The sequence below is a fragment of the Hyperolius riggenbachi genome, chromosome 6, assembly GCF_040937935.1.
Source record: "Hyperolius riggenbachi isolate aHypRig1 chromosome 6, aHypRig1.pri, whole genome shotgun sequence".
Lineage (NCBI taxonomy): Eukaryota > Metazoa > Chordata > Amphibia > Anura > Hyperoliidae > Hyperolius > Hyperolius riggenbachi.
Genome location: NC_090651.1, coordinates 73,783,203 through 73,810,872, shown reverse-complemented (window position 1 = coordinate 73,810,872; position 27,670 = coordinate 73,783,203). Strand labels below are relative to the sequence as shown.

Genomic DNA, 27,670 nt, shown 5'->3' with positions numbered 1-27,670 from the left:
GTGGATTCGGGGGTTCATAAACTGAGGAGTCGGATGATTTTTGTACCAACTTCACAGCCCTGGTAAGTATTACACTAAGAAGTCTGAGTCGAGGAGTTGGAGCAATTTTGGATACCTGGAGTCGGTGGTTTCATAAACAGAGGAGTCTAATGATTTTTGTATCTACTCCACAGCCCTGAAATTAACCTAAAGTCCATATAGGCAGCGATTTTCCCCATTAGATTCCCAGCAGATTGTTCCACTCCAAACTGTAAGACCAGAGTGCTATCCACTACACCACCCCTTTTACACAACTATTATTTACCCTTATATATAAATAAGTTGTAAAGGTTGTGTTCATAATGAACAACCACTATACGCATTAGCTACAAGAGGGGCTTGTGTAAAAGACTATTAATTTTCAGATAGGGTCCATTCCCACCTGTCTATTTTCTTTCATTTACGTCCTGCAGGGAACTAAACGAGTGACATTAACCTGGATTTCACCAGCAGCGCCACCTGGCAATATAATTCAGTACTGCAGCCAGTCCACCCAGACATAATGCAACTTTCTGGAATGTCACTTTGGCTAAAGCTTAGATTTCAGTCTATGGAAAAATGTCAACAGAAGGACTGGAAAGCAGAATCCATAGGAAATACTGTAAGCCAAGCCTCATGTCACTACATGAAATAGTCAAGAGCAGCTGCTTTATTGCTTTTCAAATGGAGACCCCAACACTGGCTTGTGAAACGCTGAATACACATTTAAACAGTGATTTAACATGATTAATGGAAACAGAATGGAGTAAGCTGTACATTAGTCCTGAAGGAATGAAAAGTGATTTTTTTTCTGCATACTCTCCCTAGTATGCAATCAATTTTGCTGAAGTGGTGTGACATGCAAACACTCAGAACAGACGCTGCACTTCCTACAGCTACTCAGTGCTGGCCTCACTTTCTTAGTGGGCTGCTCATTGCCTTTGTGCACTCCTCACCCTAGTTTCTAGAGAGAAACGGTCACTTTGCTGGTTTCAATGTAAACAGCCAATATGATTTCTGAATTATTATTTTTTTTTACAAAAAGACTTTCTCATTTTAAAAAAGACAAGAGACAATGCAATGGTCATAATACACAGGGGTCATCTGGAAAGCAACAGCTGTTTTCAATGACTCAAATAGGGAAATCAATATTTTGAATTCCTAAAGTGAATCATAACTGTAATAACTAAAAGATTAAAAAAATAAAAAAGTAAGGAGGCTTTTTGGTCTATTTCAGGCCCTTACACACTCAGTTCTGGTTCACCATGAGCTTGCTGGGCAATCTGTAACTGGGGGTTTGAAGTCATACTCCTTAGAGCCACATTAATCCATGTCATGCACTGACTAGGATCAATCCAAACAGTCTGTATGTATGCTGGATTAGTTTGGCTCTGTAATATTAACAAGCTGACACATCAGCCACAAGTACTAATATATACAATTGATGTGTAGTTGTAGTTTAAAAACATTACCAATGCTAGTAACTGTTCATCTGATAAAATACACAGAAACAGGCAACACTGGGAGGTGGTCCCTGCACTTGCAAGCATAACAGCATTTACTGCTCAAAGTAAAATAATAATATAAAAAAAACCTTATAAGATACAAAGTAAAGATTCCCTTCCTTCTCCATGCTGTGCTCCTATCAGTGAATCAGTAGACAAAACGCAGGGTCCCACATTGCTGCACATTCACTGGGTCATTAGAGTACACATAATCTCTCTCAGGCTATAAATGCAATGCTGTGCTGACTGTATCTGGCCTTGTAGGCAATAAGCCTTTCCAGAGTTTAGCGATTAAAGTTCTGGCCAGTTTATTAAGTTAGTCTAGACGTACTTTTACAAAAAAGGCCATCTGAGGATCTGAGTAACGTTTATCCCAAGTATATCCATGATAAGATTAGAACAAATATCCCAGAAATCTAGGGCGACTAGCAACAGTGACACGTGTTAGCGTGGTTACCACCAGGGCTGTGGAGTTGGTCCAAAAATCCACCGACTCCGACTCCTCAGTTTAGGATTCCACGACTCCGACTCCTCTAATTTGCATATTACAATTTTGTTGATTAAAAGTATGTAACATGAAATTCGTCTCTTAACTGCCAACGCTTAGGAATTTTACAAGACAACTGAAGTGAGAAGGATATGTAGACTACTATATTTATTCCCTTTAGACTAAAACTAGTCCTTGGTAAGAGTACTTGTAAAAGGTACAAACCGGAACAAACAACATCTATCAGGCCCTAGGCAATGTAAGTGTGGGTACATGTAAGAATGATGTGCAGGTACTCTGCAGGGGAATGAGGAGATTCTTCCTCTATTACACAATCTTCATGCACAATCTGTACATGGATCAGGCCCTAGGCAATGTAAGTGTGGGTACATGTAAGAGTGGTGTGCAGGTACTCTGCAGGGGAATGAGGAGATTGTAAACAGACAACATCTCTGTGTTCAATGTGCACAACATTCTCAGTGGATCCCCTGCAGCTCTGTGGGGAGTGCATATGTAGAGTATAGTACTACTGTGTAACAAAGTAAACCTGAGACAGATGAAATTAAAGTTTTATACATACCTGGGGCTTCCTCCAGCCACCTTCAGGATAATCAGTCCCTCGTTGTCCTCCTCCACTACCTGGATCTTCTGCTATGAGTCCAGGTACTTGAGCCAGTCAGGCGTAGTGCGCATGCACACACTCCGCTGCCAGGAGCATACTACACCTGTGCAGCACTATTGCACTATTAAAAATTGCCCGACTCCACGACTCCGACTCCACAGCCCTGGTTACCACACTACCGTATCAGTACAGGCATCACTCTGGAGGAGTCCTAATCTTCACAGATAACCGACTGTTTTACGCCAGATGTAAAAATTATTTTTCAGATAACACTCAACTAATCTGGCAAGTAAATGCCTCCCATCAACGAGATGTATTTCATCAATGTAGTAACAGATGTAATCAAATGAATGGGAATCACATCTCCTAGCTTACATCCCGCATTCCTGGCATGCAGCACGGCTGCCCAGGACACCTGTGCATAAAGGCGAGGGAGGGGGGCAATGGAGGTATGATAGAAAGGGAAAACACAAGAGAAAATCTTTACTTTAAACCACAACTGAAATGAGAGGGATATACTGCTGCATGCTTGTTCAGGGTCTATGGCTAAAAGTAGAGGCAGAGGGTCAGTAGGATAAGCAGGCAACTGGTATTATTATTATTAATTATTATTTAGTATTTATATAGCGCCGACATATTACGCAGCGCTGTACAATGTGTATATATATATATATATATCTTGCCACTAACTGTCCCTCAAAGGAGCTCACAATCTAATCCCTACCATTGCCATATGTCTATATTATGTAGTGTAGGTACTGTAGTCTAGGGCCAATTTTTTTAGGGGGAGCCAATTCACTTATTTGTATGTTTTTGGTATTGCTTAAAATAAAATAAATATGGCAGCCTCCATACACCACCTACTTCAGCTGTCCTTTAAAGCACATCCCAAATGTGACGTGGTTTTCCACATCAAACAGGCAAAATGGAAAAAGTTGTCTCTCCTTATTGAGCTGTGCTCAGTGCATTACTGCTTGTGCGGAGGACTACAAGATGTCCCATGCAGGACTGAGCTCTGTGATCAGTGATGAAGTGGACGCTGCTGAGCAATACACACAATTCTCTCATGATGTTAACCCTTCATTTGCTTGGCTTTTGTTGTATACACAAACCCCTTTGTCACACAAAGAAAAAAAACAGCGTTGTGTTAAATGCAATGAATGCTACGCACCGACTTCTGTGGCACAGGTGACCAGCCAGCGCACCATCTCTCTGCGTCTCCAGTTCAGTGTGCTGAGAGTCATTCTCATGACCTGCGGCAGAAAGAAGAGCCAATCGTTACATTTCCCATAGACTGGCTTCTCACATGACCTGTGAGCTGGAGAGAAAACTATTTCCTGTGGAAGGCAAACCTCACCTGCAAGCCCAGTTCCAAGGCCACGTTCAGCAGGGTGGTGTCAGAGCTGTTGTCGGCTGGAGTGGCGATCTTGAATGCATCTTGCGCCAGTTTGAATATTAGGGAGGAGGAGTGAATGTTTCTTTGTATGGCTTCCAGCACAGTGCGGAGTCGCAGCATGTCACCTGGATAGGGCAGACAAAGGATCAGCATAGCAGATAACGGTGGATAGGGCAGACAAAGGATCAGCATAGCAGATAACGTTGGATAGGGCAGACAAAGGATCAGCATAGCAGATAACGGTGGGGTGTGGAGGTGGCAGCTTTGTGCAGCTGGCTCCCTTTCCCTCAAGTTTTTCATGGATTCTTCCCCATGGAAATATGACACAAATCCCACTCTTACACACTAGAAGAAGCGTCACTTCAGCACTAGCAGAAAGAGCCTCACCTTTGGCAGCAGTCAGCATGGTAGAGGCCAGTTCACATTGCTGTGACTCCAGGTGTCCGAGAGTGAACCAGCGGGGGTAGCGACTGGGCACAACAGATACCATGTGATGGGGGTGGGACACATCTCCTGAGGGGACGCTGCTCTCCAGTACTGGCAGCCTGAAATAAAGGAGGTGGTACCGCAATTAAAGAGAGATCGCAAATGCAACATGACTCTAAAATATCATCAACAGAACAAGACTCATTTATTAGACTGTATACCAGCACATCAGACCCTTCCTGTCTTAAGGAATACTGGGATACTGAAAAGAAAAGAAATTAGCAATTACTAAGGAAACAAACAGTTCCAATTCCACATGCCCTTCAAATCTGTATACAGGTAGCGAATCTGCAAAGGAAGGTGCCTTGCAGACACTGATCAGGGGTGGACACACAGAAGAATCATCATGGCCCGGGAACTTTTGTGATCCCTTAGAAATACTGTGAAACTGTAAAACAATATTGGCTTTCTGCAGAGAGCATTATCCAGGCCATAGAGCATCAACTCCTCCTTACTATAATGCAATTTCACAAAGTGATCCTGCTGTGGAATGACGCATGAAGTTCTCATGTACTTATAATCAAAGCAGGATGTGTGTGCCACTATCCCCAAGGCCTGTCCACACATAAAGGCAACTGAGCACCTGTGCACTTCTAGCACCACAAAATGTTTCAAGTGAACCTCCCCCTAAGGGCCCTTTTCCACCAGCGCGTTTGCGCTGGCTGAATCGCAAAACCGCAAACCGCTAGCGATTTTACAATCGCTACGGTTTGCTTTTTAACATAGGAATCGCGGTAGGTCATTTCCACTACCGCGATTCGCTTTTGTCGGGAACGCGAACGCGCGGCGGAGCGATAATTGCCGCGATTTTGCTATGCAGTGCATAGCATAGCAAAATCGCGGCCGCAAACGTCGGGGGAATCGCCGGTTTTGCGATTTAGCAATCGCTAGCGTTCAGCATGAACGCTAGCGATTGCAGGTGGAAAAGGGCCCTTAGGGAGGTTTGTAAAATGGGTGGGCTTTGTGGGATTCAGCAGGAATGTACTTACCTAGGAGGCCTAGGTAGCCTCCCATCGACAATATGTAATTCATCAATGTAATTACAGATGTAATCAACTAATGGGAATCACATCTGCTAGCATACATCCTGCATTCCTGGCATGCATCGCGGCTGCTGAGGACAACTGTGGGAACCTGCAGCAGGCTGAAAAAAGGAGGAGTCCATAAAGGCGGGGGGCAATGGAGCAGCCCTCTTAGGTAAGTAAATGTCTGCTTTACTCCCCAAAGCCCATGCAGTTTATGAACCTCCCTTAGGTGGAGGTTTTTTTTGACACATTTGTTTAAAATAGTGCTCAGTTCCCTTAAAGTGCTGCATTGCTGATTTCAGCAAGTTACCTATGATCCGCTGATCAGACAGTGCAGAGACAGCATTGCCTGATGTCTGCCTGATGTAACCCACAAGACAACATTCCCCCCCAATGAGTTCCCCCTCCTGCTGGGATCCAAAGTTCTCAACACCCATGTGGCTAGTAAAAGTCATACACTCTTTCCACCAAAACCATCTCCTGTACATAGCAGAATAGGGCAATGGAACACTGTAATATTTACCTGCTCCAGCGATGCTTTGTGTCTCTTCTGCTCTTCCTGGAATCACACACTCTATGCTGCATTCCTCCTTTTCTCAATCAAGTGACATGCCTCAAGAGCCAGCGGTATGCAGCATAGCGCAGAGGAGCCCTGAAGCAGTGCAGGAGCAGGTAAATAACTGCCCTACTCTGCAGGAGGGGGAGACGCGGGTCCAAACGGTCGCCATAGTTACACCACTTCATTTGAGAATCCTACCTAGTAAAAGGCAAGTGACGCTGCGCCATGTCCCTGTGTCAGTGCTTGGGCGAGTGCGCGCGCGTGGCAGCGACAGACCTAAAGCCCATTTGTAAACGAGCTTAGGTCACTAGCACTTAATAAATTAAATTCTGAGAAAAAATTTGGCCCACAACTTACACTATGTTTTAAATTTTGGCCCCTTACATGATTGAGTTTGACGCCCCTGATATAGAGCCTTCCCATTCCTCTCACGGTCTCCTTATTCCAGCACTGTCACCCCCATTGCCCATATTCAACCAACTGGAGAAATATGCATATGGGGATACTAGGAAGCACTGGTGTCCCCAAGTGCTTCTGAAGACTGACCAATCCGTAATGCGCATAGAGCCGCCGTCTTCAGAAACACGTGTCCCCGAGTACTTCCAGAGGCAGCAAATTTGAACTGTGGACAGCGGTAGACTGCGGGCATTGAGAGGAGACCAGGAAGACTCTATGAGATTCAGAGCCTTTCCTCTCCAAAGGTGAGTATCTGACTTAAAAAAAAAAATCACTACAGTTTTGCTTTAAAGAGAACCCGAGGTGGGGTTAAAAAAAAAAAATTATACTACCCGATCTGGGGGCTGAGCGGATCAGGTAGCCGCAAAAACCTATAGGTCCCGATGCTGCAAGGAGAGACTGTGTGCCTCTCACAGCGTACATGGAGGCACGGCTAGGGAGAGAGAGCCTGTAGGAACGCGCCTGGCAGGCATTTTGAACAGGGAATCCCTTCTCCCTGTGTTTACCTCCGAGATAGCGAAAATATTTGTCGCTATTCTCGGGGAGCCATAGCGCGGCAATGGGGGGGGGGGAATGGGAGGAGGCAGGGAGTGGCAGTGTGGAGACAGAGGCATGTCATGAGGCAGAGAACATGACTGTGTCCCATCGGCCCACCTCAGACTCTCTTTAAGAACTGAAAACATTTAGTATTTTTTCTTTGACAGCACAGTTCCTGTCCAGGGGTGACCAGGTGTTTTCTGGAGGCCTGATTCCTAAAAATGATTGAAAAAAAAAAAAAAAAAAAAAAGCTGAGGAACTGCTTGTAATCACCACACCGATTAACTTTTTGAAGTTTTCCATTAAAAATGATAATTTGCTGATTGTTACAGCAACTTCTAATGCTTTTGTGGGCAGACTCCCTGCTGTATTGGTGGAGTGTCTGGTAACTTGCCAGCAGGTAGGAACATGAGTGGTCATCACAAGGACTGATGATCCTCACTATAGATACAGCGGGTATAGAAAAAATACCCTCTTCACAATACTCACATATTGTTGCATTGCAGCCTGAAATAACACAAAAATATTTTTTCAAGCTGCATTTACTATACAACTAATAACAGTGTTGGAAATAATTATCAACAGTTTAACCCATTCAGGTTCCGTCGTTTTCACGTGAGAAATGTTCACCTCCCATTCATTAGCCTATAACTTTATCACTACTTATCACAATGCACTGATCTATATCTTGTTTTTTCCGCCACCAATTAGGCTTTCTTTGGGGGGTACATTTTGCTAAGAGCCACTTTACTGTAAATGCATTTTAACAGGAAGAATAAGAAAAAAATGGAAAAATTCATTATTTCTCAGTTTTCAGCCATTATAGTTTTAAAATAATACATGCCTCCATAATTAAAACTCACGTATTGTTTTTGCCCATATGTCCCGGTTATTACACCGTTAAAATTATGTCCCTATCACAATGTATGGTGACAATATTTTATTTAGAAATAAAGGTGCATTTTTTCCATTTTGCATCTATCACTATTTACAAGTTTAAAAAATAAAAAAAATATAGAAATATTTCATCTTTACATTGATATTTAAAAAGTTTAGACCCTTAGGTAAATATTTACATGTTTTTTTTTTTTATTATTGTAATGGATTTTTTTTTTTATAGTAAACATTTTATTCGGGTACTTTTGGGAGGGTGGGAGGTAAACAATAGATTTATAATGTAAATGTGTGTTAATTCTTTTTTTTTTTTTTTCAGGTGTAGTATTACTTTTTGGCCACAAGATGGCGGCCATGAGTTTGTTTACATGACGTCACTCTAAGCGTAGCACGCGCTTAGAGTGACACATCGGGAAGGGAACGGCCAGAAAAGGCGCAGCTTCCGAGAGAAGCTGTCGCTTTTTCAGTGGGGGAGAGGAATCAGTGATCGGGCTCCATAGCCTGATACATTGATTCCTTGGCTACCGAATCCGCGGCCGGGAGTGCACGTGCACGCGCACGATCGGCCGCGGGAGCACGCGGTAGCGCGCATGGTTTCTGGACGTAGAAACTACGTCCAGGAACCAAAATAGGTTAAATAAAAATTAAAAAAATCACTGAGACTGATAAAATCATTGTGTCTGTACTTCGTGGAAACATCCTTTGCTTTAATTACAGACCTGAGTCTGCTGGGATACTTCTCCAGCAACTTATTTGTCCACTCTTCTTTACAGAACTCTTCAAGCTCAGTCATAATGGATGTTAGCGTCATTCTACAGATTTACAATAGGGTTAAAGTCTGGGCTCTGACTGCGCCACACAAGGACATTCACCTTTTTCTCCTTTCATCACTGTGTGGTCATTTTTTTCTATGTGTTTCGAGTCACTGAAGGTGAATCTCCTTCCCATTGTCACATATCTGACAGAGGGAAGCAGGTTCTCCTAAAGAATGTGACAGTAGTTTGCCACATCCATTTTTCCTGGATCACTCAACTCTGGGCTCCTTTAATGGGCTATGATTTTCTAAAACTGACAAAAAGTTCAAATTATACTTCTTTGTACATATGTTCAGCAGAGTGTATATATGTTCAGTATGTATTTTCAGCAAAGTGTATTTATTTAATGCACAGTTTATGGGAAGCAGAGAGCTTGTGTACATAAAATTCCCTCTCCTCGTCCCAGGCAGCCATCTTGCCATCGCCCGTGCAGCTCTTTACTTGCTAGAGATCCAGGCTTCAGTGTACTCTTGTATCTGGGCAGCCATCTTCCCATCTCCCTTGCTGTTCAGCGCTCGCTGCTGACCTCTAGTTGCAAGCATAGAACTGCAAGTGAAACAGGAAGTAGCTGCCCAATACAAGAAGACACTAAAACCTGGATCTCTAGGAAGTGAAGAGCTCCCCGGGAGACAGAAGATGGAACGAGGAGAGGCAAGTATAGATGCAGTGCACATCTCCAGTGCATGCACTGTATATGTCCTGCGACCTGACTGGAATATAAGCCGACAACCCCACTTTAGGGACTTTTTTGTTCCCAAAAATTTGACTTATATTTGAGTATATAAAGTACCTTCTGTTTCTCACATTCCTGCATAAATGAGTGCACCCCAAGCAAACCTGTTATGTTCCCAAGAATGAGGGTTTCATTTAATGACATTCTAATAAGATGTTAGATTTCCTGTGTCTGTGATCGGGGCTGATCACCTACAGACACTCCTATTTACCACTTCCTCTCAAGATGTCACTGCAAAGCCCTGTCAAGCAGCGTCTTATGTAAGAGTCTGATGTAAAGCTTACCACCATGCTTCCAATGTATTTAGCTGTCCTAGAGGAAACTAGGTTTTTATACACAGAAGTCGCACTTTACACATTTTTAACTGTGCATGCGAGACGGCGCTCTGTGTTCTTACCACAGTATAAAAGAGATACACACCTCATTGCTCGGAGAGACAACTTATAGGCCAGGTCAGCATCATGTGGAAGCAATGCGGTGAAGAGGTATTTGGCGAAGGTATGCATGGGTACGCTCTCCCGGTGTATAATCTCTCCCAGACCACTGAATGGACCACCTGCAACCAAGAAGAGCATCAGCAAAATGACAAACCACTCAAGTGCTGCAATTTATCTATGCAAATGAAACACATTAACAGCAAATGAATGCAGCCTGGTTTTCGTGAAAAGTAACTGGAAAGAAAAACACTTATCAGCCTACTTAAAGAGGACCTGTAACTAAGGAGTAAACTTCATCCCAATCAGTAGCTGATACTCCGCTTTCCCATGAGAAAGCTTTACCTTTTCTCAAACGGGTCATCGGGGGGGCGGGGGCTCTGTATGGCTGATATTGTGGTGAAACCCATCCCACAGTGCAATGTCAGAACCATTGTACTGACATTACATTGTGGGAGCCTTATTGCATTGTGGGAAATATCTGTTTACAAAAAAGCAAGCACTATCTCATTCCACAGACATCACCTGCCAGCAGTAAAAATGATGAATGTCAGAATGTAAATCAGGGGAAAAATACATTTTACAATGGGCAAACACTGACTAAATCACATATACACAAAATTATTGTAAAAATTAAGCACTTTTTTGCATTACGTTATTTTCACTGCAGTACCTTAAAGATTTGTTTATACCAACAAAGTGCTAAAAAATTTGAACGGTAATGAAATCTTTCCCTTGAGAGAGAGTCTACCTCACACTGTCATGGCTGTTTAGGCTGAATGTTCAGTGTGTATTTTGGTGTGCTGTGTTGCAGATAACACTCACTTGTGCACAATGCAATGTGTGCGTTCTCCATAGGTGCACAACTTTCCTCAACATAGAAAGGTATGCTTAGTCTGGAAAAAGCGACATGCTGTCAGTTTGCTGTGCAGGAAAGCATGTGAAAAAGTGTATTTAGATGTAAACAGCTCAATGATTTTCAACAAGCTGTCAGTTTTAAAGCCAATTTTGCATGTGGAAATACATAAACAAACAAACCTAGTGGAAATGTACCCTTTCACTTCACATTATAATTGCAGCCCTTACATTTAAAACTAGAGAGAGACTGCAGGACAGGTTTATTACAATTTATCATCTCATAGGTTTAATTACATTTCCGGTGGGCTTTAACCACTTAAGGACCAGGGTTTTTTCCTGATATCGGCGCTGCGTGGGCTCTCTAGCCCGCAGCACTGATCAGGATTGAGACTTGGCGATCAGACTTCCCCCCCCCTTTTTTCCCCACTAGGGGGATGTCCTGCTGGGGGGGTCTGATCGCTGCCGGCTATTTGTGATCTGCGGGGGGCTCCTCAAAGCCCCTCGCTGCAGCTTTTTCCGCCCTCCCTCTACTTCCTCCCCTCTCCCCCAGAGCGGCGCAGGACGGATATCCATCCTGCGCCTGATAGGATAGGCTTCAGCCTATCCTATGCGCCGGCGATCCCCGGCCAATCAGAGGCCGGGGATCGCCGATCTGCCTTACGGCGCTGCTGCGCAGCAGCGCCGTATGATGTAAACAGTGTTTACATTTCGCCGGCGAGCCACGATTGGCGGCTCTCCGGCTGTTCACGGAGACACCCTCCGTGAACTGGCATGGATGCTATACCACTAACGACCCGCCGACGCCTATCGGCGTTAGGCGGTCGTTAAGTGGTTAAAGAGAAACTGTGACCAAGAATTGAATTTCATCCCAATCAGTAGCTGATACCCCCTTTTACATGAGAAATCTATTTCTTTTCACAAACAGACCATCAGGGGGCGCTGTATGGCTGATATTGTGGTGAAACCCCTCCCACTAAAAAACTCTGAGGACCATGGTCCTGGCAGTTTCCTGTCTGTGAACCTTGTTGCATCGTGGGAAATACTTTTTACAGCTGTTTCCAACTGCCAAAAAAGCAAGCAGCAGCTACATCACCTGCCAACAGTAAAAATGTCACCATGTGATCAATGTCAGAATGTAAATCAGGGATTTAAAAGATTTTACAATGGGCAAACACTGACTTATCATTTATACATAATTGTTGTAAAAATGAAGCACTTTTTTATTACATTATTTTCACTGGAATTCCTCTTTAAGGGCCCCTGCAGAGCAGGATGCTGCAGAGGCATGAAATGTAAAACAAAAAAATAATGTCACAAATACAAGCTGCGAGGCCGAGTTCACATTCAGAACGCAAATTGCGATTGTGTCTCACAAAATTTCATGAAAGGCAATATCGCATCCCGATTGCCACTAAATTGCGGCATGCAGCACATTTGCAATTTATGAAAATCGCAAACGCTGCAGTGAGAATGACCCAATAGAGATACATTTGTTGCAGCGCTTTGCAACTGCACACTGGCGACTGGCAAAGCAATGAAGCGCTCCCCAAAAGCACCCCAGTGTGAACCAGCCCTGACAGTGGAGAAAGCAGTCAACCTATAAACCTACAGCACTAGGTCCCCAGGGAATGCCATGATACGGTATCAGAAGTGACATGCCAGGCCATGCTGGATTACCTTCTAGCAGTAGGATGCACTGTTTCCGCAGGGTTTGGACCAGCACAGCATCCAGCTCCAGTTCCTGCAGTCTGGCAATAATCTGCTCCTCATTGCGGCACACTTTGTCCTGGGCATACAGACCCTCTGGCATAAGCCGCTGCTGCCCCATTCCCATCAGTGCCACCTCCAGTGCCAATGACAAGTAGGACTCGCTGTTCTCCAGGGAGATGCTGGACACACACACGTGTTGGTAGTTCGGGCGCTGAGCCTCGCTGAGTTCTGCAGAAAGGAAGAATGTCACATGTGATATTAGGATGGAGGAGAATATACTGTCAGCAAATTCCCCTCGCCTCAGAATAGAGTGCCTAACTACACTCAGGCTAAATATTAACTACAGAATAAAGCTGGAAAAGTATTCCCAAAAATATTACTGAGAATAGTTTACTATGTGTAGCCCCTATTGTGTATGACACTAAATCCAAACTTCTGGTGTGTAAATGAAAGGGTCTGGTTCCGGTATGATTAGCCTCTCCAGCCTGTAATCACCCAGCAACCCCACAGCCTGGTAATCACAGCAGCCCTGATTGCAGCACTCGGCTGGAGGCCTGAGAGTGACGTAACGGAAGAGTGACATGCTGGGGACTGAAGTCTCTCCAACACAAAGCAACCTGCAAACACTTCAATAGAACTTACAGAATGGCATAGGCTCTCCACGAATATACAGCAAAGCACTGTGAATTCCCTCAGAATATCTATATTCAAAGTTCCACTGTGATTTCGTGCAGTGCTGGATTTGTAGTTTTTGCCGCCCAAGGCCAACTATACCATCTGTATGCATAGCTCCCAACTGTCCCTCTTTTGGAGGGACAATAACTCTTTGGGAGTCCTGTCCCTCTGTCACTCTTTCCTACTCATTTGTCCCTCTTTCAGGACTTTGTCCCTCTTTCTATGTAAATATATATATTTCTCTACTAAAAATGTGTTTGACTCTAAAATTTATTTCCATCCTTTAAATTGATATATTACTAATTTTAAAATGCTAATTGGAAGGAAAATGAACCAGGAGAGGATGGACTAGTGTGGTTTGAATTATAAAACAACATATTTTTCTTATGAAATCTTTATGGTATGCATGACTAGGGGGTGTGACAGGGGCGTGATTAGGGGTGTGGCCTAAGTGTACCTCTTTCTCATCTCAAAAAGTTGTGCGGTATGTGTATGGTTGTTATCTCTGTGTGCCCCAACGAGAATTCTCCTAACTTTCCCACATTGGTGTCAAAATCAATAGTATTTTTAGTAATACACATATAGATTATAAGTTATGTTTCCCTTAAGAACTTATGTTTGCCACCTTGTTATTGATAGACCCCATAGTGTCACCATGCGAGTTAGGCTGAAGTGAACCTGCAGGATAGAGCTTACAGGTCTTGCAGGGATGACACAAGTACAGGACAGAGAGGTCATAGGTTAAAGCTGTCCTTGTAGATAGGGATGGCTGTATAGAACAGCTTTACTGCCCCTCACCCAGCCGCCCCTAAACAAGGCTGAATTTCTGGTGCCCTGGGCCATGACCTCCGTGCCCTTGCTAGAAATCCAGCCCTGGTTTTGTGTTTAAATGATCTTAAAGAGAACCCGAGGTGTGTTTAAAGAATGTTATCTGCATACAGAGGCTGGATCTGCCTATACAGCCCAGCCTCTGTTGCTATCCCAAACCCCACTAAGGTCCCCCTGCACTCTGCAATCCCTCATAAATCACAGCCACGCTGCTGACAAACAGCTTGTCAGAGCTGGCTGTGTTTATCTCTATAGTGTCAGTCTGCTGCTCTCCCCGCCTCTTGCAGAACTCCAGAACCCGAGGTGTGTTTAAAGAATGTTATCTGCATACAGAGGCTGGATCTGCCTATAAAGCCCAGCCTCTGTTGCTATCCTAAACCACACTAAAGTCCCCCTGCACTCTGCAATCCCTCATAAATCACAGCCATGCTGTGAGGCTGTGTTTACATCTGTAGTGTCAGTCTCAGCTGCTCCCCCACCTCCTGCATAGCTCCGGTCCCTGCCCCCATCCCTTCCCTCCAATCAGCAGGGAGGGAAGGGATGCAGGCGGGGACTGGAGTTCTGCAGGAGGCGGGGAGAGCAGCAGACTGACACTATAGAGATAGACACAGCCAGCTCTGACAAGCTGTTTGTCAGCAGCGTGGCTGTGATTTATGAGGGATTGAAGAGTGCAGGGGGACCTTAGGGGGGTTTGGGATAGCAACAGAGGCTGGGCTGTATAGGCAGATCCAGCCTCTGTATGCAGATAATATTCTTCAAACCCACCTCGGGTTCTCTTTAAAGCAAATGTGAAGCAAAGCTGGAAAAAGATATTTACTAATGGAGCAGAAAGGCTCTAGATCCCATAGGCCCTTCCCTGTCCTTGTTTCCTATGTGCTCACAGTCCACCGATCCCACCCTGCAGTGGAGGACTGAGGGAAAGGAGCAGGACTGGGAAGGCTCTATGGGATCCTGAGCCTTCCCTCTCCATTGCCAAGTATCTAATTTTTTTTAGCTGGCTTGAGTTTTACTTTAATGGTGAACTTTGTACCTGGCCCCTCCATGGCATTTTCATCATCCACCCGGCAAGCCTCGGTCAGTGTGGTGAACAAACAGCCAATGGGGTCCAGCGGGTGTCCCACCCAGCCCTCCAGATTGGTGATTGTGGTTGTATTTCTCTGGATCATATCTGCAACAAGATAACACACATTATTATAAAACATACATATAATGTAGTCTACAGTATACAAGCTGCTAATACACGGGTAATGTAAATATATATTCCTAAGACAGGATAAACACCTGACATCTCTTCTTGCACAACGCAGCCAATGTATGCGGATTAAGAGCGCAGTGTCGCTACCCACCGTCTCACACACATCGTGCATCCTACAGAGCAGGGCACAGAGGTGCATTAACTATTTCCCTATACTGTTTTAGGGCTTGGATAGTCAAAGAAGGTAAATAGTTGCTGGCTGAGGATAAAATACAGGCTGATGCAATGGAGTATACACTGTTGGTCTCTTAGCGCTCGTTCTCACTATGTGCAATGCTGGCAGTTTAAATGCAATGCAAAAACACACTAAGAACCATTGTTAATCAATGGAGGCTTTCACATCCAAAACATTACTGCATGCATGTTATAAAAACTATACCATACACAAGGCACATGAGAAAATCTAATCTTCCACCCAGACACTAAAAATCCTGGAACTGAACTGTTGGGACATTTTAAGGCCTACTCTTCAGTTTTTCGGTGAAAACACATTCAAGTGTGAGCTAGCCCATTGATTGACATTGGTAGCAGTTTTCCTGTGCAGAAAATGCACAGAAAAACTGACGAGTGAAGACAGGCACTTTAATAATGAAACCAAACACCTGATTCAAAGGAAGACTACGATTTGATCAAGCAGGTAAAGAATTCCATCCCGACTCTGTACAGTGAGTGCCCTTTTACACTTCATACGTTTTAATATGTTGTGTGGCGATGCGTTCCATTGCGTTTTGGCATGCTCTAAAAGGCATGCAGTGTGCTTTTTTGCAGATGCCAAAACGTAACGCATTGCAACTAACCGCAACCCATTAAACACATTAAGTGTAAAAGGGCCCTGAGAGGGCGAATCCTTGAATCAACATTCTACTATTTATTTTAGTAACATAGCCAGCCATTATATTTTGTTATTTCAAAAAGAGCCTTTAAAGGGAACCTGAATTGAGAGGTATATGGAAGCTGCCGTATTTATTCATTTTTAAAAAATACCAGTTGCCTGGCAGCCCTGTTTGTCTAATTGGCTACAGTAGTGTCTGAATCACACCAGAAACAAGCTAATCTTGTCAGCTCCGACATGTCAGAAACAGCTGATCTGCTGACAAGACCCTTGTTAAAGGATACCCGAGGTGACATGTGACATGATGTGATAGACATGCGTATGTACAGTGCCTAGCACACAAATAACTATATGCTGTGTTCCTTTTTTCTTTCTCTGCCTGAAAGCGTTAACTATCAGGTATGCAAGTGGCTGCCCTTTTTATCTCTTTCTTGCTCTCAGAAGCCATTTTCTGCTAGGAAAGTGTTTTATAGTTGGAATTTCTCATCAGGGAGGGTCACACTGTACTCACTTCCTGTCTCAGTCAGGACTGAGTCAGCCACTTACATACCTGATATTTAACTCTTTCAGGGAGCGAAAGAAAAAAAGGAACACAGCATAGTTATTTGTATGCTAGGCACTGTACATACCCATGTCTATCTCATCATGTCACATGTCACTTCGGGTATCCTTTAAGGGTCTATGGCCAAAAGTATTAGAGGCAGAGGATCAGCAGGAAAGCCAGGCAACTGGTATTGCTAAAAGGAAATAAAAATGGCAGCCTCCATAGTCCCCTCGCGTCAGGTTGTGACCCTTCCATCAGAGTTAGAATGGTACAACTGTATTCGCAGTTTCTTTCACTGTGGATACAGGTAAATATTAATACCAAGTTAGTTGTCCTCTAGTTAAGAACCTGTGAAAACTGCGAGCCCGACAAATCACTGCCAATGACTACCCTGCAAGTCCCCCCTCCCCCAAAACAAGGTTACAGGGCTAGAGTGAGAAGCCACACACCACCTTTCTTCTGCTGCTTGTAGACTTCCAGCTGTCTCTGCTGTTGCAGTCTCAGTGTGCTGATGATGGCGACAGCCAGTCGTAAAGCTTCTTTGGGGTAACCGTGAGAGCGTAGGGCATCCACTCTTGCACACGCTGTAGGTACATGCTCTGAACAGAAAAGGTCACATGTTAGCCATACAGGTAATAAAGAGAAGAAAGCAATATAACCATTCAGATTATTTATTTGCTAAAAGAAGTAAGTGCGTGTGTGTGTGGCCTGTGCTCATGCACGGAGGAAGAAACAATGCAAGAGTGGCTCAGTGCATACTTGCTTATATACACTGCAGCCGAACTAGTACACGGACAGAAGTGCGTTCCAGCGAGCAGCAGTGAGGTGAAAGAGGATCAGAGAACCCTCTAGATCAGAGTTCCCCAACCCTGTCCTCAAGGCCCACCAACAGTACATGTTTTGTAATAGAGGGTAATTCTTGAGGAAAGAATGCTTCCAGTCTGCCAGAGTTTGAGCCTAGGATAAACATTCTGCTTCCAACACAACCCACCAAACTTGATGGTTTGAGCAGTGTTGCCCTGGGGAAAAGGTGGAAATCCCAGTGGCTAGATAAGTTCAGCTAATAGAGACATACTGCAAGAGACTTACAGCTGTAATTACATCTGAAGTGAGAGGGATATGGAGGCTGCCATATTTATTTACCTTTTAAACAATGCAAATTGCCTGGCAGTCCTACTGATGCTCTGCCTTTAATACTTTTAGCCACAGACCCTGATCAAGCATGTAACTCTGGTGCTCTGACTAGAGTCTGACTAGGTAATCTACCTGCATTTGAAGGTATGAATGTAATTGGCAGATGTTTCAAACAGGCACTCTTGTATATAAAAAAAAATTACAATCATCTATAAATCACCGATAGCTCCTTTGACAAATTCGATACCTTTTAGTTTTAAGGCAGCCATACATTGGTCAATGTATTGGTAGATCGAAAATGAGTTAGTTCAGCCTCTGATCAAATCTGGTCACAGTGATTTCCAATTGATTTTAGCAGGTAATCTATTAGAAATCGACTGCCAGGCTGTCTCTCTCACCCCCATGCCAAGTGTTTTACATTACACCTGTGATGGAAATACACAATGGTGTCATGGACAAGCACCCTTGCCTTGCCGCACTGAGGACCCAGGTTTAAATCTCAGCAAAGGCTTGGTCTGCATTTACGTTCTTCTAGTATGCATTTTCTTCCACATCCCAAAAACATACTGGCAGGTTAGGTTAACAGCCCAAAGGTAAGATACTTGGCCATCCCCTGATAAATGGCATTTGCACATGAAAATATCACACTCTCTACAGCAGTTCACTGAATGTGTCCCAAGCTGACTGCTGTTCGCTTCCCCTGCCAAAATGCTCGGAGCATTATGGGAAATAAAGAAAGTGCTAACAAATAGTCACTTAGAAGGCCATCTGCAATTAGCTAAATGTATATATTAGCATGCTCTCAGCCATTTGTCCCTGGACTTTAGCAACACTACGAAGGGGCACAGAATGAAAGCTGCTGTTATGAGTTTCTTCCAAGTCCCCCTATCATCACTTTCACAGCCAGCCAAGTCACTACAGACTTTTCAAACCAGTTTAGCAAGCTGCAGACAGTATACAGTATGACGGATCAGTGAGTGATGACTTAGATCCTGTCCTTATTTGCCCTTTAGGAATCACACTTCTCTCAGAGACTGTGTGTATACTTTTTGGGTGGTTTATCTGTATACAGAGCAATGTGTACACTTCCTAATGCTCTATTTCTACTCAGCAACATGAACTGCCAGCCCAGAGTTTCCATTCACTTATTCAATAACAGTAGCTGTCACTAAGTGCTCATGTGAAGTCTACGTATCGTATTGAAACTAAGCAACATGGACCGCTTCCTAAAAGTCTGTATGAATCCTGTGCCATATCTACATTAACGGATTTGGCCAGCCACAGCGACTGCCCTTGGGAGCTTATGTAATCTCTGTACTTGGCATACTTACCTGAATGGACTGATCCTGCCACAGGGCCTGCATACACTCTGTAGTTCACATCTGCATCAATGTACTCAGCCAAAAACAGTAGCTGCTGCTGCTAAGGATTTATGTGCAGTTCATATATCTACAGTGATAGACTCATCCAGCCACATCAGATGCTCCTGAGTATTTAGGCACCCTCTCTGCAGTTCATATATCTACAGTGATGGACTCATATAGCCACACCATATGCTCCTGACTATTTAGGTACCCTCTGTGGGTCATATATCTACAATGATGGACTCATGTAGCTACAGTAGGAGCTCCTGAAGCTTTGTATACCCCATTCAGTTCATGGATCTACAAGGATAGACTTACCCAGCCACAGCAGCTGCTCCTCATGGTTTGTGAACCTTCTAAAGTTATTATATTTACATCAATAGACTTACTCTTCTGCCATAGGTGTCCCTGAGTGAAACAGCACAAATTGTGTTGGAAATTTGGGCGCACCATGCACTGCCATAGGCTATAGCAGCGATCAGATGGTAATTTGGGTGCCGTCAAAAGACAGAGCCCAAATTACTTTTAAAATTGCGTAATTCGGCCCCCAGTAATAGCTGAATTACGTCTTATCCCAGAGGCCATGGCAGCATGGAGAGAGAATAGTAATTAATGCTGAAGACTTTTGTAGGAGCAGGGTGAGACTTTTTCTGGCTTCTCCCTTTGCCCAAATTTTACGGCGCTGTTTTTGCATGTATGTGGCCCCGAGTGTTTCTATACAATTCATACATTTTATGGATATACCCAATCACAGAAACTGTTTCTCAGTTTGTACCTTCTGTAGATCTCATAGCCAACAAGAATCATCATTTAGCCATGGTTGCCCCGTCTGAGTGTTTGTGTACACTTTGTAGTTCATATCAGGGCTGTGGAGTCGGTCCAAAAATCCACCGACTCCGAAGTTTAGGATTCCACCGACTCCGACTCCTCAACTTCGACTCCTCTAATTTCAGTGTTCTCCCCAGGACTAATTAAGTGGGCGGGCCGCCCGGCTGGTTTCAAGCCCCGCCCGGGTGCTATCCAAGGCCCACCCGAATTTTCAAACAGTCCTTCTGCTTTGCTGTCCGTGTGCCGATGTGCGCTACTGTACGCTCTCACAGAGCGGATCTCCCTTTGCATAGCTGCCCCGAGTTCCCGCAGCGTTGCCCGCCCGTAGAGTCACTCAGACCTCCAGATCAGCGGCAGCCGGGAAGGATATGAGAGAGGGGAGCGATTTGCGGTAACGCGCCATAGCCGTCTAATGCAGAAAGTGATGTCACTTCCTGTATTTGAAGTCTATGGCGCGTTACCGCAAATCGCTCCCCTCTCTCATATCCTTGCCGGCTGCCGCTGATCTGGAGGTCTGAGTGACTCTACGGGCGGGCAACGCTGCGGGAACTCGGGGCAGCTATGCAAAGGGAGATCCGCTCTGTGAGAGCGTACAGTAGCGCACATCGGCACACAGATGGCTGCAGGAACCAAGGAGCACATCCTCCAGTCCTCTAGTACTTCTCCCCCGTCGGTAGAGCGGCCTGGCCAGTGCTCCCCTGTGGTGCAGCCGATCAAGTCTCCAGGACCAGTGGGCTGGGAAGCGGGTCACCTTGTTCCAACAGAGACCCCACTAGATGGATAACTTCATCTACAACATCCTGGCGTGCACGGAGCTCGGTGACCGGCAGGAAGGAGTGCTGGTGGTCGGGGGACGGGTGATACTATGTGGCTGCCAATGGAGTGAGTAGGGGGGGTGACATTGGCTAAAGGGAGGGGGAGGTGTTGTAAGAGTGTAAGCACACAGGATCAGGGCAGAGCGATGCCATATACTGTAGGGTGTATTCATAGTGGTATGGAATGGTTTTGTAACTTAGAAATATAATGGTTGTAGTAATGCATGGGCTGCAATGTATGGTGCTGTAATGCAATGCATGGGCTGCAATGAATTGTGCTGTAATGTAATTCATGGGCTGCAATGTATTGTGCTGTAAGGTAATGTAATGCAATGCATGGGCTGCAATGTAATGTATTGTGCTGTAATGCAATGTAATGTATGCTATGTAATGTATGCTATGTATTGTATGTGCAGTAATGTATGCTAAGTAATGTATGTGCAGTAATGTATGGTGATGTGCTGTAATGTATGTGCAGTAATGTATGCTCTGTAATGTAAGGAGATTGCTGGCATGTGATCTAATAAGCTATGAAGTTTGAAGGTCGGTGCAGTAATATGTGGAGTGTGGTGGGTGCTGTATGGGGGCATACTGTCGTGCAGTAATATGTGGAATGTGTTAGTGGTGCAGTAGTGTATGAAATGTTTGAGAGTGCAATAACCTGTTATCAGGAAATAGGACCCAGTATTGTTTGAGTTGTCAGGTGTGCATGGGACATGATATGGGATACAGGGACGCATGGGATGTGATAGGGATTGCAGCAATGCATGGAATGTGATAGGAGGTGTACCAATGCATGGGAAGTGATAGGGGGTGCAGGGATGAATGGGATGTGATAGGGAGTGCACGGATGTCCTATGCTGTAAGCATTCCCCACCCCCGTCGCACCCCACCCGGCTACTTTTTCATGCCACCCGGCTGGAAAAAAATTCTGGGGAGAACCCTGTAATTTGCATATTACAATTTTGTTGATTAACAGTATGTAACGTGAAATTCGTCTCTTAACTGCCAACGCTTAGGAATTTTACAAGACAACTGAAGTGAGAAGGATATGTAGACTGCCATATTTATTCCCTTTAGACTAAAACTAGTCCTTGGTAAGAGTACTTGTAAAAGGTACAAACCGGAACAAAGAACAACTATCAGGCCCTAGGCAATGTAACTGTGGGTACATGTAAGAGTGATGTGCAGGTACTCTGCAGGGGAATAAGGAGATTCTTCCTCTATTACACATTCTTCATGCACAATCTGAACAAGGTTTATGGGTGACAGACACCACCTCTCTGTTCAATGTGCACAACATTCTCAGTGGATTCCCTGCAGCTCTGTGGGGAGTGCATATGTGGAGTATAGTACTACTGTGTACCAAAGTAAACCTGAGACAGATGAAATTAAAGTTGTATACGTACCTGGGGCTTCCTCCAGCCCCATTCAGGCTAATCAGACCCTCGCTGTCCTCCTCTGCCACCTGGATCTTCTGCTATGAGTCCAGGTACTTGAGCCAGTCTGGTGTAGTGCGCATGCACACACTCCGCCGCCGGGGGCGTACTACACCTGCGCAGCACTATTGCGCAGGTGCAGAATGCTCCTGGCTGTGGAAGCGGCACGTAGCCAGACTGTGCTGACTGGCTGAATTACCAGGACTCATAGCAGACGATCCAGTTGGTGGAGGTGGACAGCGAGGGACTGATTAGCCTGAAGGGGGCTGGAAGAAGCCCCAGGTATGTATAACACTTTTCTTTTCATCCGTCTCAGGTACCCTTTAATTAGTAGTCACCAAACCAAATTTTAACAACATATTAAATTATTTGATTTCATGAGCAAAGAGAGTGCATACATTTGCATAAACCAGCATCAATGCAGAATTATTTCCATCTCATTGACCATCTCTATTAGTGACACGGCTACACATCAGGCTTTATTCTTACAGCATAGATGTTATTTCGTGTATATATAAGAGATTCCTGTGTTCACATCATATATACTGTAATATGGGGACTGCTTTATTGAAGCAGCACAAGTAACTAATTTTGATTGGTTTATTTTATTTTTGTGGACTGAGCACAGCTATTACTGTATATATACATTATTTTTAATGACTATTATCTGAGAAATAGAACATTTTATCATATTTTCTATTTTAATTACAGTTACAAATTCATTAGGAGTCGAAGTCGGTGCATTTTTTCCCCGACTCCAGGCACCCAAAATTGCTCAGACTCCGACTCCACAGCCCTGGTTCATATACCCACATCGACAGCGTTTTTGTGCTCTGTCCATGATAGATCTACGCTGATGGACTCCACAAGCCAGAGGAGCTGCCCCTGGGGTTATTGTGCACTCTGTGGCTAGCACATCTCTATCAATGGACTATACACTTCACAGCAGTTTCTGTTAAGCATTTGTGTACATGTTGTTCTTAGTGCATCTATGTTGATGGACTCACCTAGCCACAATGGCTGCCCCTGGGAGTTGAAAATCAGGCTCTCTCCATCCCTCTGGCAGGGGGGCGACAGGTAGAAGTCACTGCTGATTATTCTCTGCAGGTGGCTGTCCTGCCAGTGGAGGTCACAAGCTTCAACTGCGCGGGTAAAAACTGTTCTTCTCGGACGCAGTAAGGAATCTGATGAAACAATGCTTAAAATGAAAATCTGCACATTACTGAAACGCTTTAAAAGCCCTCTTCTGTAAATCACTGCATATAAAAGGTTCTGCTAAGTATGTAGGTCATCACTTAAAGCCATTTTATAATAGTAGTATAAATGATTTATGCAAGACGAAAGGCTTATAGTGATGGGGGCCAAATAGTCTTCAAAGGAACCCAAAATGAGAGAGAAATGGAGGCTGCCATGTTTATTTCCATCTAAACAATACCAGCTGCCTGGCATCCTGCTGCTCATTCTGGCATCAGTTGTGTCTGAATCACACACCTGAAACAAGCATACAAATCTTGTCGGAAACATCTCATCTGCATGCTTAATCAGCGTCTATGGCTCAAAGTGAACCCAAGGGTAGAAGTGATACGGAGGATGCCATATCTATCTATTTTTAAATAATACCAGTTGCCTGGCAGCCTTGCTGATCTATTTGGCTGCAGTAGTGTCTGAACACCACCAGAAACAAGCATGCAGCAAATCTTGTCAGATGTCACATGTTGGAAATTATCTATCTGGCAGGTAAATCTAACAGAAAAGTGTATGGTGTGTACTAGACATTATGCTAGGTACACATCATACAATTTTCTGTGATTTACCTGCCCCGTGGTGGAAAAAATCTGTCTGGCAGGTAAATCTAACAGATAATACCTAAAGCCGCATCTACACGTGTAGATGCGGCCGCGATGCTCCTTATTAATTGAGCCGCTGATGCGGGTCGATTGATGAGATCCGACAGGACGGATCTCCGCACCGCCGATTCCCTGCTCTCTCCCCGCGAGGGGACAATGGCAGGGAATCGAGCGGAAGATAAGCGGCGTCGGCGGGGACGAGCGGGAAATCGAATGCGGGGCACGCGCGGTGACGCGGAAGAGGCGATCCGGTGGCTAATCGAGCCGCCGGATCGCAGCCTCATCTACCCGTGTAGATGAGGCTTAGAATGTACCTAGCATAAGATAATTTTGCTAGGTAGCGACCTAAGCCCGTTTAAAAACATGCTCTAGGTCTGTCATCGCCGCGCGCGCACCCCCTGGTCCGTCCTGCGTCCTGTCCCAACGGCTATCAGTGCAGGACATGCGCAGGGACAGGACGCAGGGACACTTGCCTTTTATTAGGTAGGATTCAGATTGTCCAGAACCCCAGTGAGCAAGAGCTGCCCCAAACACCACAGCAAATAACATTTATCTCTGCTGCTATATCATTCAGTCCCGACTGGCTCGCTCTCTATATCCCTGAAACAACCCAGCAAGATAAAGTGACAGAATTCAAACACCACAAGGTGCAGGAGACCACCCTGTGCCCTGCACGGCACCCACTCGCACCCTGTGCCCTCACTCACATCACAAGTATTGTCTGAGTGGAGGAGTCAGACAGGCGGGCACTTGGGAGAGAGGTAAATATGCAGCTTTAATCAACCTCCTGTTCTCCCGGCAAAAGCCTGGCGTGCAGGGCAATCAGGACAAGAGCACCTAACGAAGCCGCAGACACTGATTTGTGCTGCTCATCAGATAATCAGGAGGGGGCACCGAACAGCTCTCAGCAAAACTCTTGTTACCCAGCAGAACAATCACACGTCAACTCGCAGAATAACAATGAGGAGGACACAGAGGACAAAAGGAACCCCGGGAGACCATGAAGATACACAGATATGTTTTGCTTTAATGTGCAACTAAACTCCGAGGTCTCCTTTGAACACAGGGCGATGTAAGAAAGAGCAAAATAGCTTTATCTATTAAAATGCTAAAAGGACACTAAAAAATTGCTGTCCTTGTGGGACTGAGCAGTGTTCCAATCCATGCCTCCCGTCACTGTTTGCCAACATCATTGACTTTTATTAAAAGCTTTTCTGTAATAGCGCCACACTGGAGTCTAAAAGGACGGCTTCCAGAGCTATGACACACAGGCAACTCCCGCCTCAGCAAGACCGCTGCAAATGGGGGAAGGTGCTGCCATGTCTACTGCCAGCGCTTCAGTTACAGAGCACAGCTCCTGCCATGACCGACATCCAGGCACGTGCAGGTGGGAGGGGGCTTTTTAAAATACCCATAAAAAGGCCCCATTGGCTGCGAAAAGTAAGCCACACCCCCTGCCATAAGCTCTGCTTACTGCATGTGGGGAGCCCCGCCCACCACCTGCGGGAGGCTCTTCCCGAACTGGGACACTTTGGAGTAAAGAGGTCCCATACAGGAATCCTAGTGTAACCATCCCTGCAGCTGTGTGGGAACAGGAAAGATGATGTCTTTCTGACTGCAGTGACCTCTCCCACCCTCAACATTCACAGTAACCTCTCCCCCAACCTTGCACCCACAGTGACCTCTCCCTCCACCTAGGACCCATACTGACCTCTCCCTCCCCAGCACTAGCACTGCAGTGATCCTGCCTCCCCCAGCACCCAAAGTGACTTCTCCCTCCCCTAGCACCCACATTGACCTTTCCCTCCCCCAATGACACCCTTCCTGTCCCCAGCAGCACCTATAGTGACCTCCCCCAGTGACTACTCCCTCCCCCAGTACACCAAATGACTTCATGGAGCACCCACACTGACCTCTACTTCTCCCAACATCTACCCACACCCCTTCCCCGCATAGCTGGCACTCAGTACTCCCACTCACATGACACCACGTACCTGCACACAGTACTCACACCTGCACACAGCCTCCACATGGCACCCATTATCTGCACCAAGCACCCACTTAACCAGTACCTGCACCCAAAGTACCTGTATTTAAAGCCCACGTGACATCCAATGCCCACCCATAGCCGACACCCAGTACCAGCATGGCACCAAGTATTTGCACCCATGTCACACCCAGTACATGCACCCAGATCTCGCATGGCACTCAATACCCATCTATAGCCAGAACCCATACGACACCCTGTACCCGTACCCAGAAGCACCCAGCATCTGCATTCAGCACCCACATGACAACCAATACCCCGAGCAAGAAACGAGGACGGGGGAACGTGCGGCCACCAGTGACAGATCTGACCGACTCCACACCACTGAATGCAGTCAGTGCTTCTGTGGCTAAATGTATGTGTCGTAGGGGCTCAGGGGGATAGTTTGGGACAGTTGGAGAGAGGTGGTGGGAAGAGAGGTGGTGGGAAGAGAGGGGGGGGGGTCACATGTCACTGCAGAGCAAGGGGGTTGGCGGGGGTGGGAGGTCCCCCACCACTAGTAGGTACTACTGTGCATTTCTGTGCCTTTTCAAATTTGAGCACAACCCACTTAAGGGCCCCCTGCACAGCCTTGCTGACAACAGTGCTGCATTGGGAAGACATGTGGCCAACTGCCTGCCAACAATCATGTTGATCAGAGAGAAATTAGCCATGTGCCACAAGTCTTAAGGTACCTACACACACGCAACCAACTGCCCAACATGACAAACCACACGACTTGTTGAGTGCATGACCAGAATGTACACGCGCGCTGAACAACTAAACAACCAACTCATTTAAATTCTGCGTGTGGGCACTACATCTGCATTCAAAAACCAACAAGTCGTTCAAACAACCTGTACACACATGGCCAACCTGCACGAAAATTGGTCAGTTGATCCGCCGGTTGGATCAGCAAACCACCTCTCATCAGTCGCTCATCTAGTAGTTTGCCATGCGTAAACACTTCCAACCTATCGTCCGACAGACCAGTTTGGACGATAGTTGGGCGGAAAAGTTGCACGTGTGTATGAGCCTTTAAAGGGTTATTGGACTTTAGTACAAAAATCTATATATGTCATCACTACAACAGCCATTTCATATCTGAAAGCCAAAAAAAAGATGATTTAACTTCAGCCTGCACATGACAGAATTTTTTATTCATAGCAACAGTATATGGCTGGGAGGAAACTATACCCAGAATTCTCCACTCTGTCTCATTAGAACAAATATGCACAAAGCAGGAAGTAAAACTTATTGTATTCCTTTGCAATGAGACTGCTTCAGGCAGAATGGATCCTACACATGCTGGCTTCAAGTTTACAATGCATGGAGCAATCACCTTTATCTTACTAGCAGCTGAGAGCAAACTAAAGCAACTTTCACAATGAAATATTCAATCTTATGAAGCAGTAACCAGGGACAACACCACAGTAATCACGGATATGTCTGAATAGTACACACAAAAAAAGGTTTACCAAATGTCTACAGCCAGAACTAGCAGTGAAATCCTAACAGTAACAAGTCCTGCAGCGTGTCTCAGTGATC

At 45.2% G+C, this 27,670-nt stretch overlaps 1 protein-coding gene across 2 annotated transcripts in view; it reads right to left on the bottom strand.

The window, feature by feature from the left end:
• ZSWIM5 (zinc finger SWIM-type containing 5) overlaps positions 1-27,670 on the bottom strand; it is a 143,821-nt gene that overhangs the window by 11,813 nt on the left and 104,338 nt on the right. Inside the window, exons 6-13 of one of the 2 annotated variants that reach the window (XM_068239513.1) lie at positions 23,257-23,433; positions 17,119-17,268; positions 15,069-15,206; positions 12,503-12,763; positions 9,954-10,089; positions 4,416-4,573; positions 3,990-4,153; positions 3,804-3,885 (exon numbers count right to left, since the gene is read on the bottom strand). In XM_068239513.1, the coding sequence (XP_068095614.1) occupies positions 3,804-3,885; positions 3,990-4,153; positions 4,416-4,573; positions 9,954-10,089; positions 12,503-12,763; positions 15,069-15,206; positions 17,119-17,268; positions 23,257-23,433 (1,266 nt within the window). The remainder of the gene's footprint in view (positions 1-3,803; positions 3,886-3,989; positions 4,154-4,415; positions 4,574-9,953; positions 10,090-12,502; positions 12,764-15,068; positions 15,207-17,118; positions 17,269-23,256; positions 23,434-27,670) is intronic. The other variant, XM_068239514.1, reaches the window with a different exon arrangement.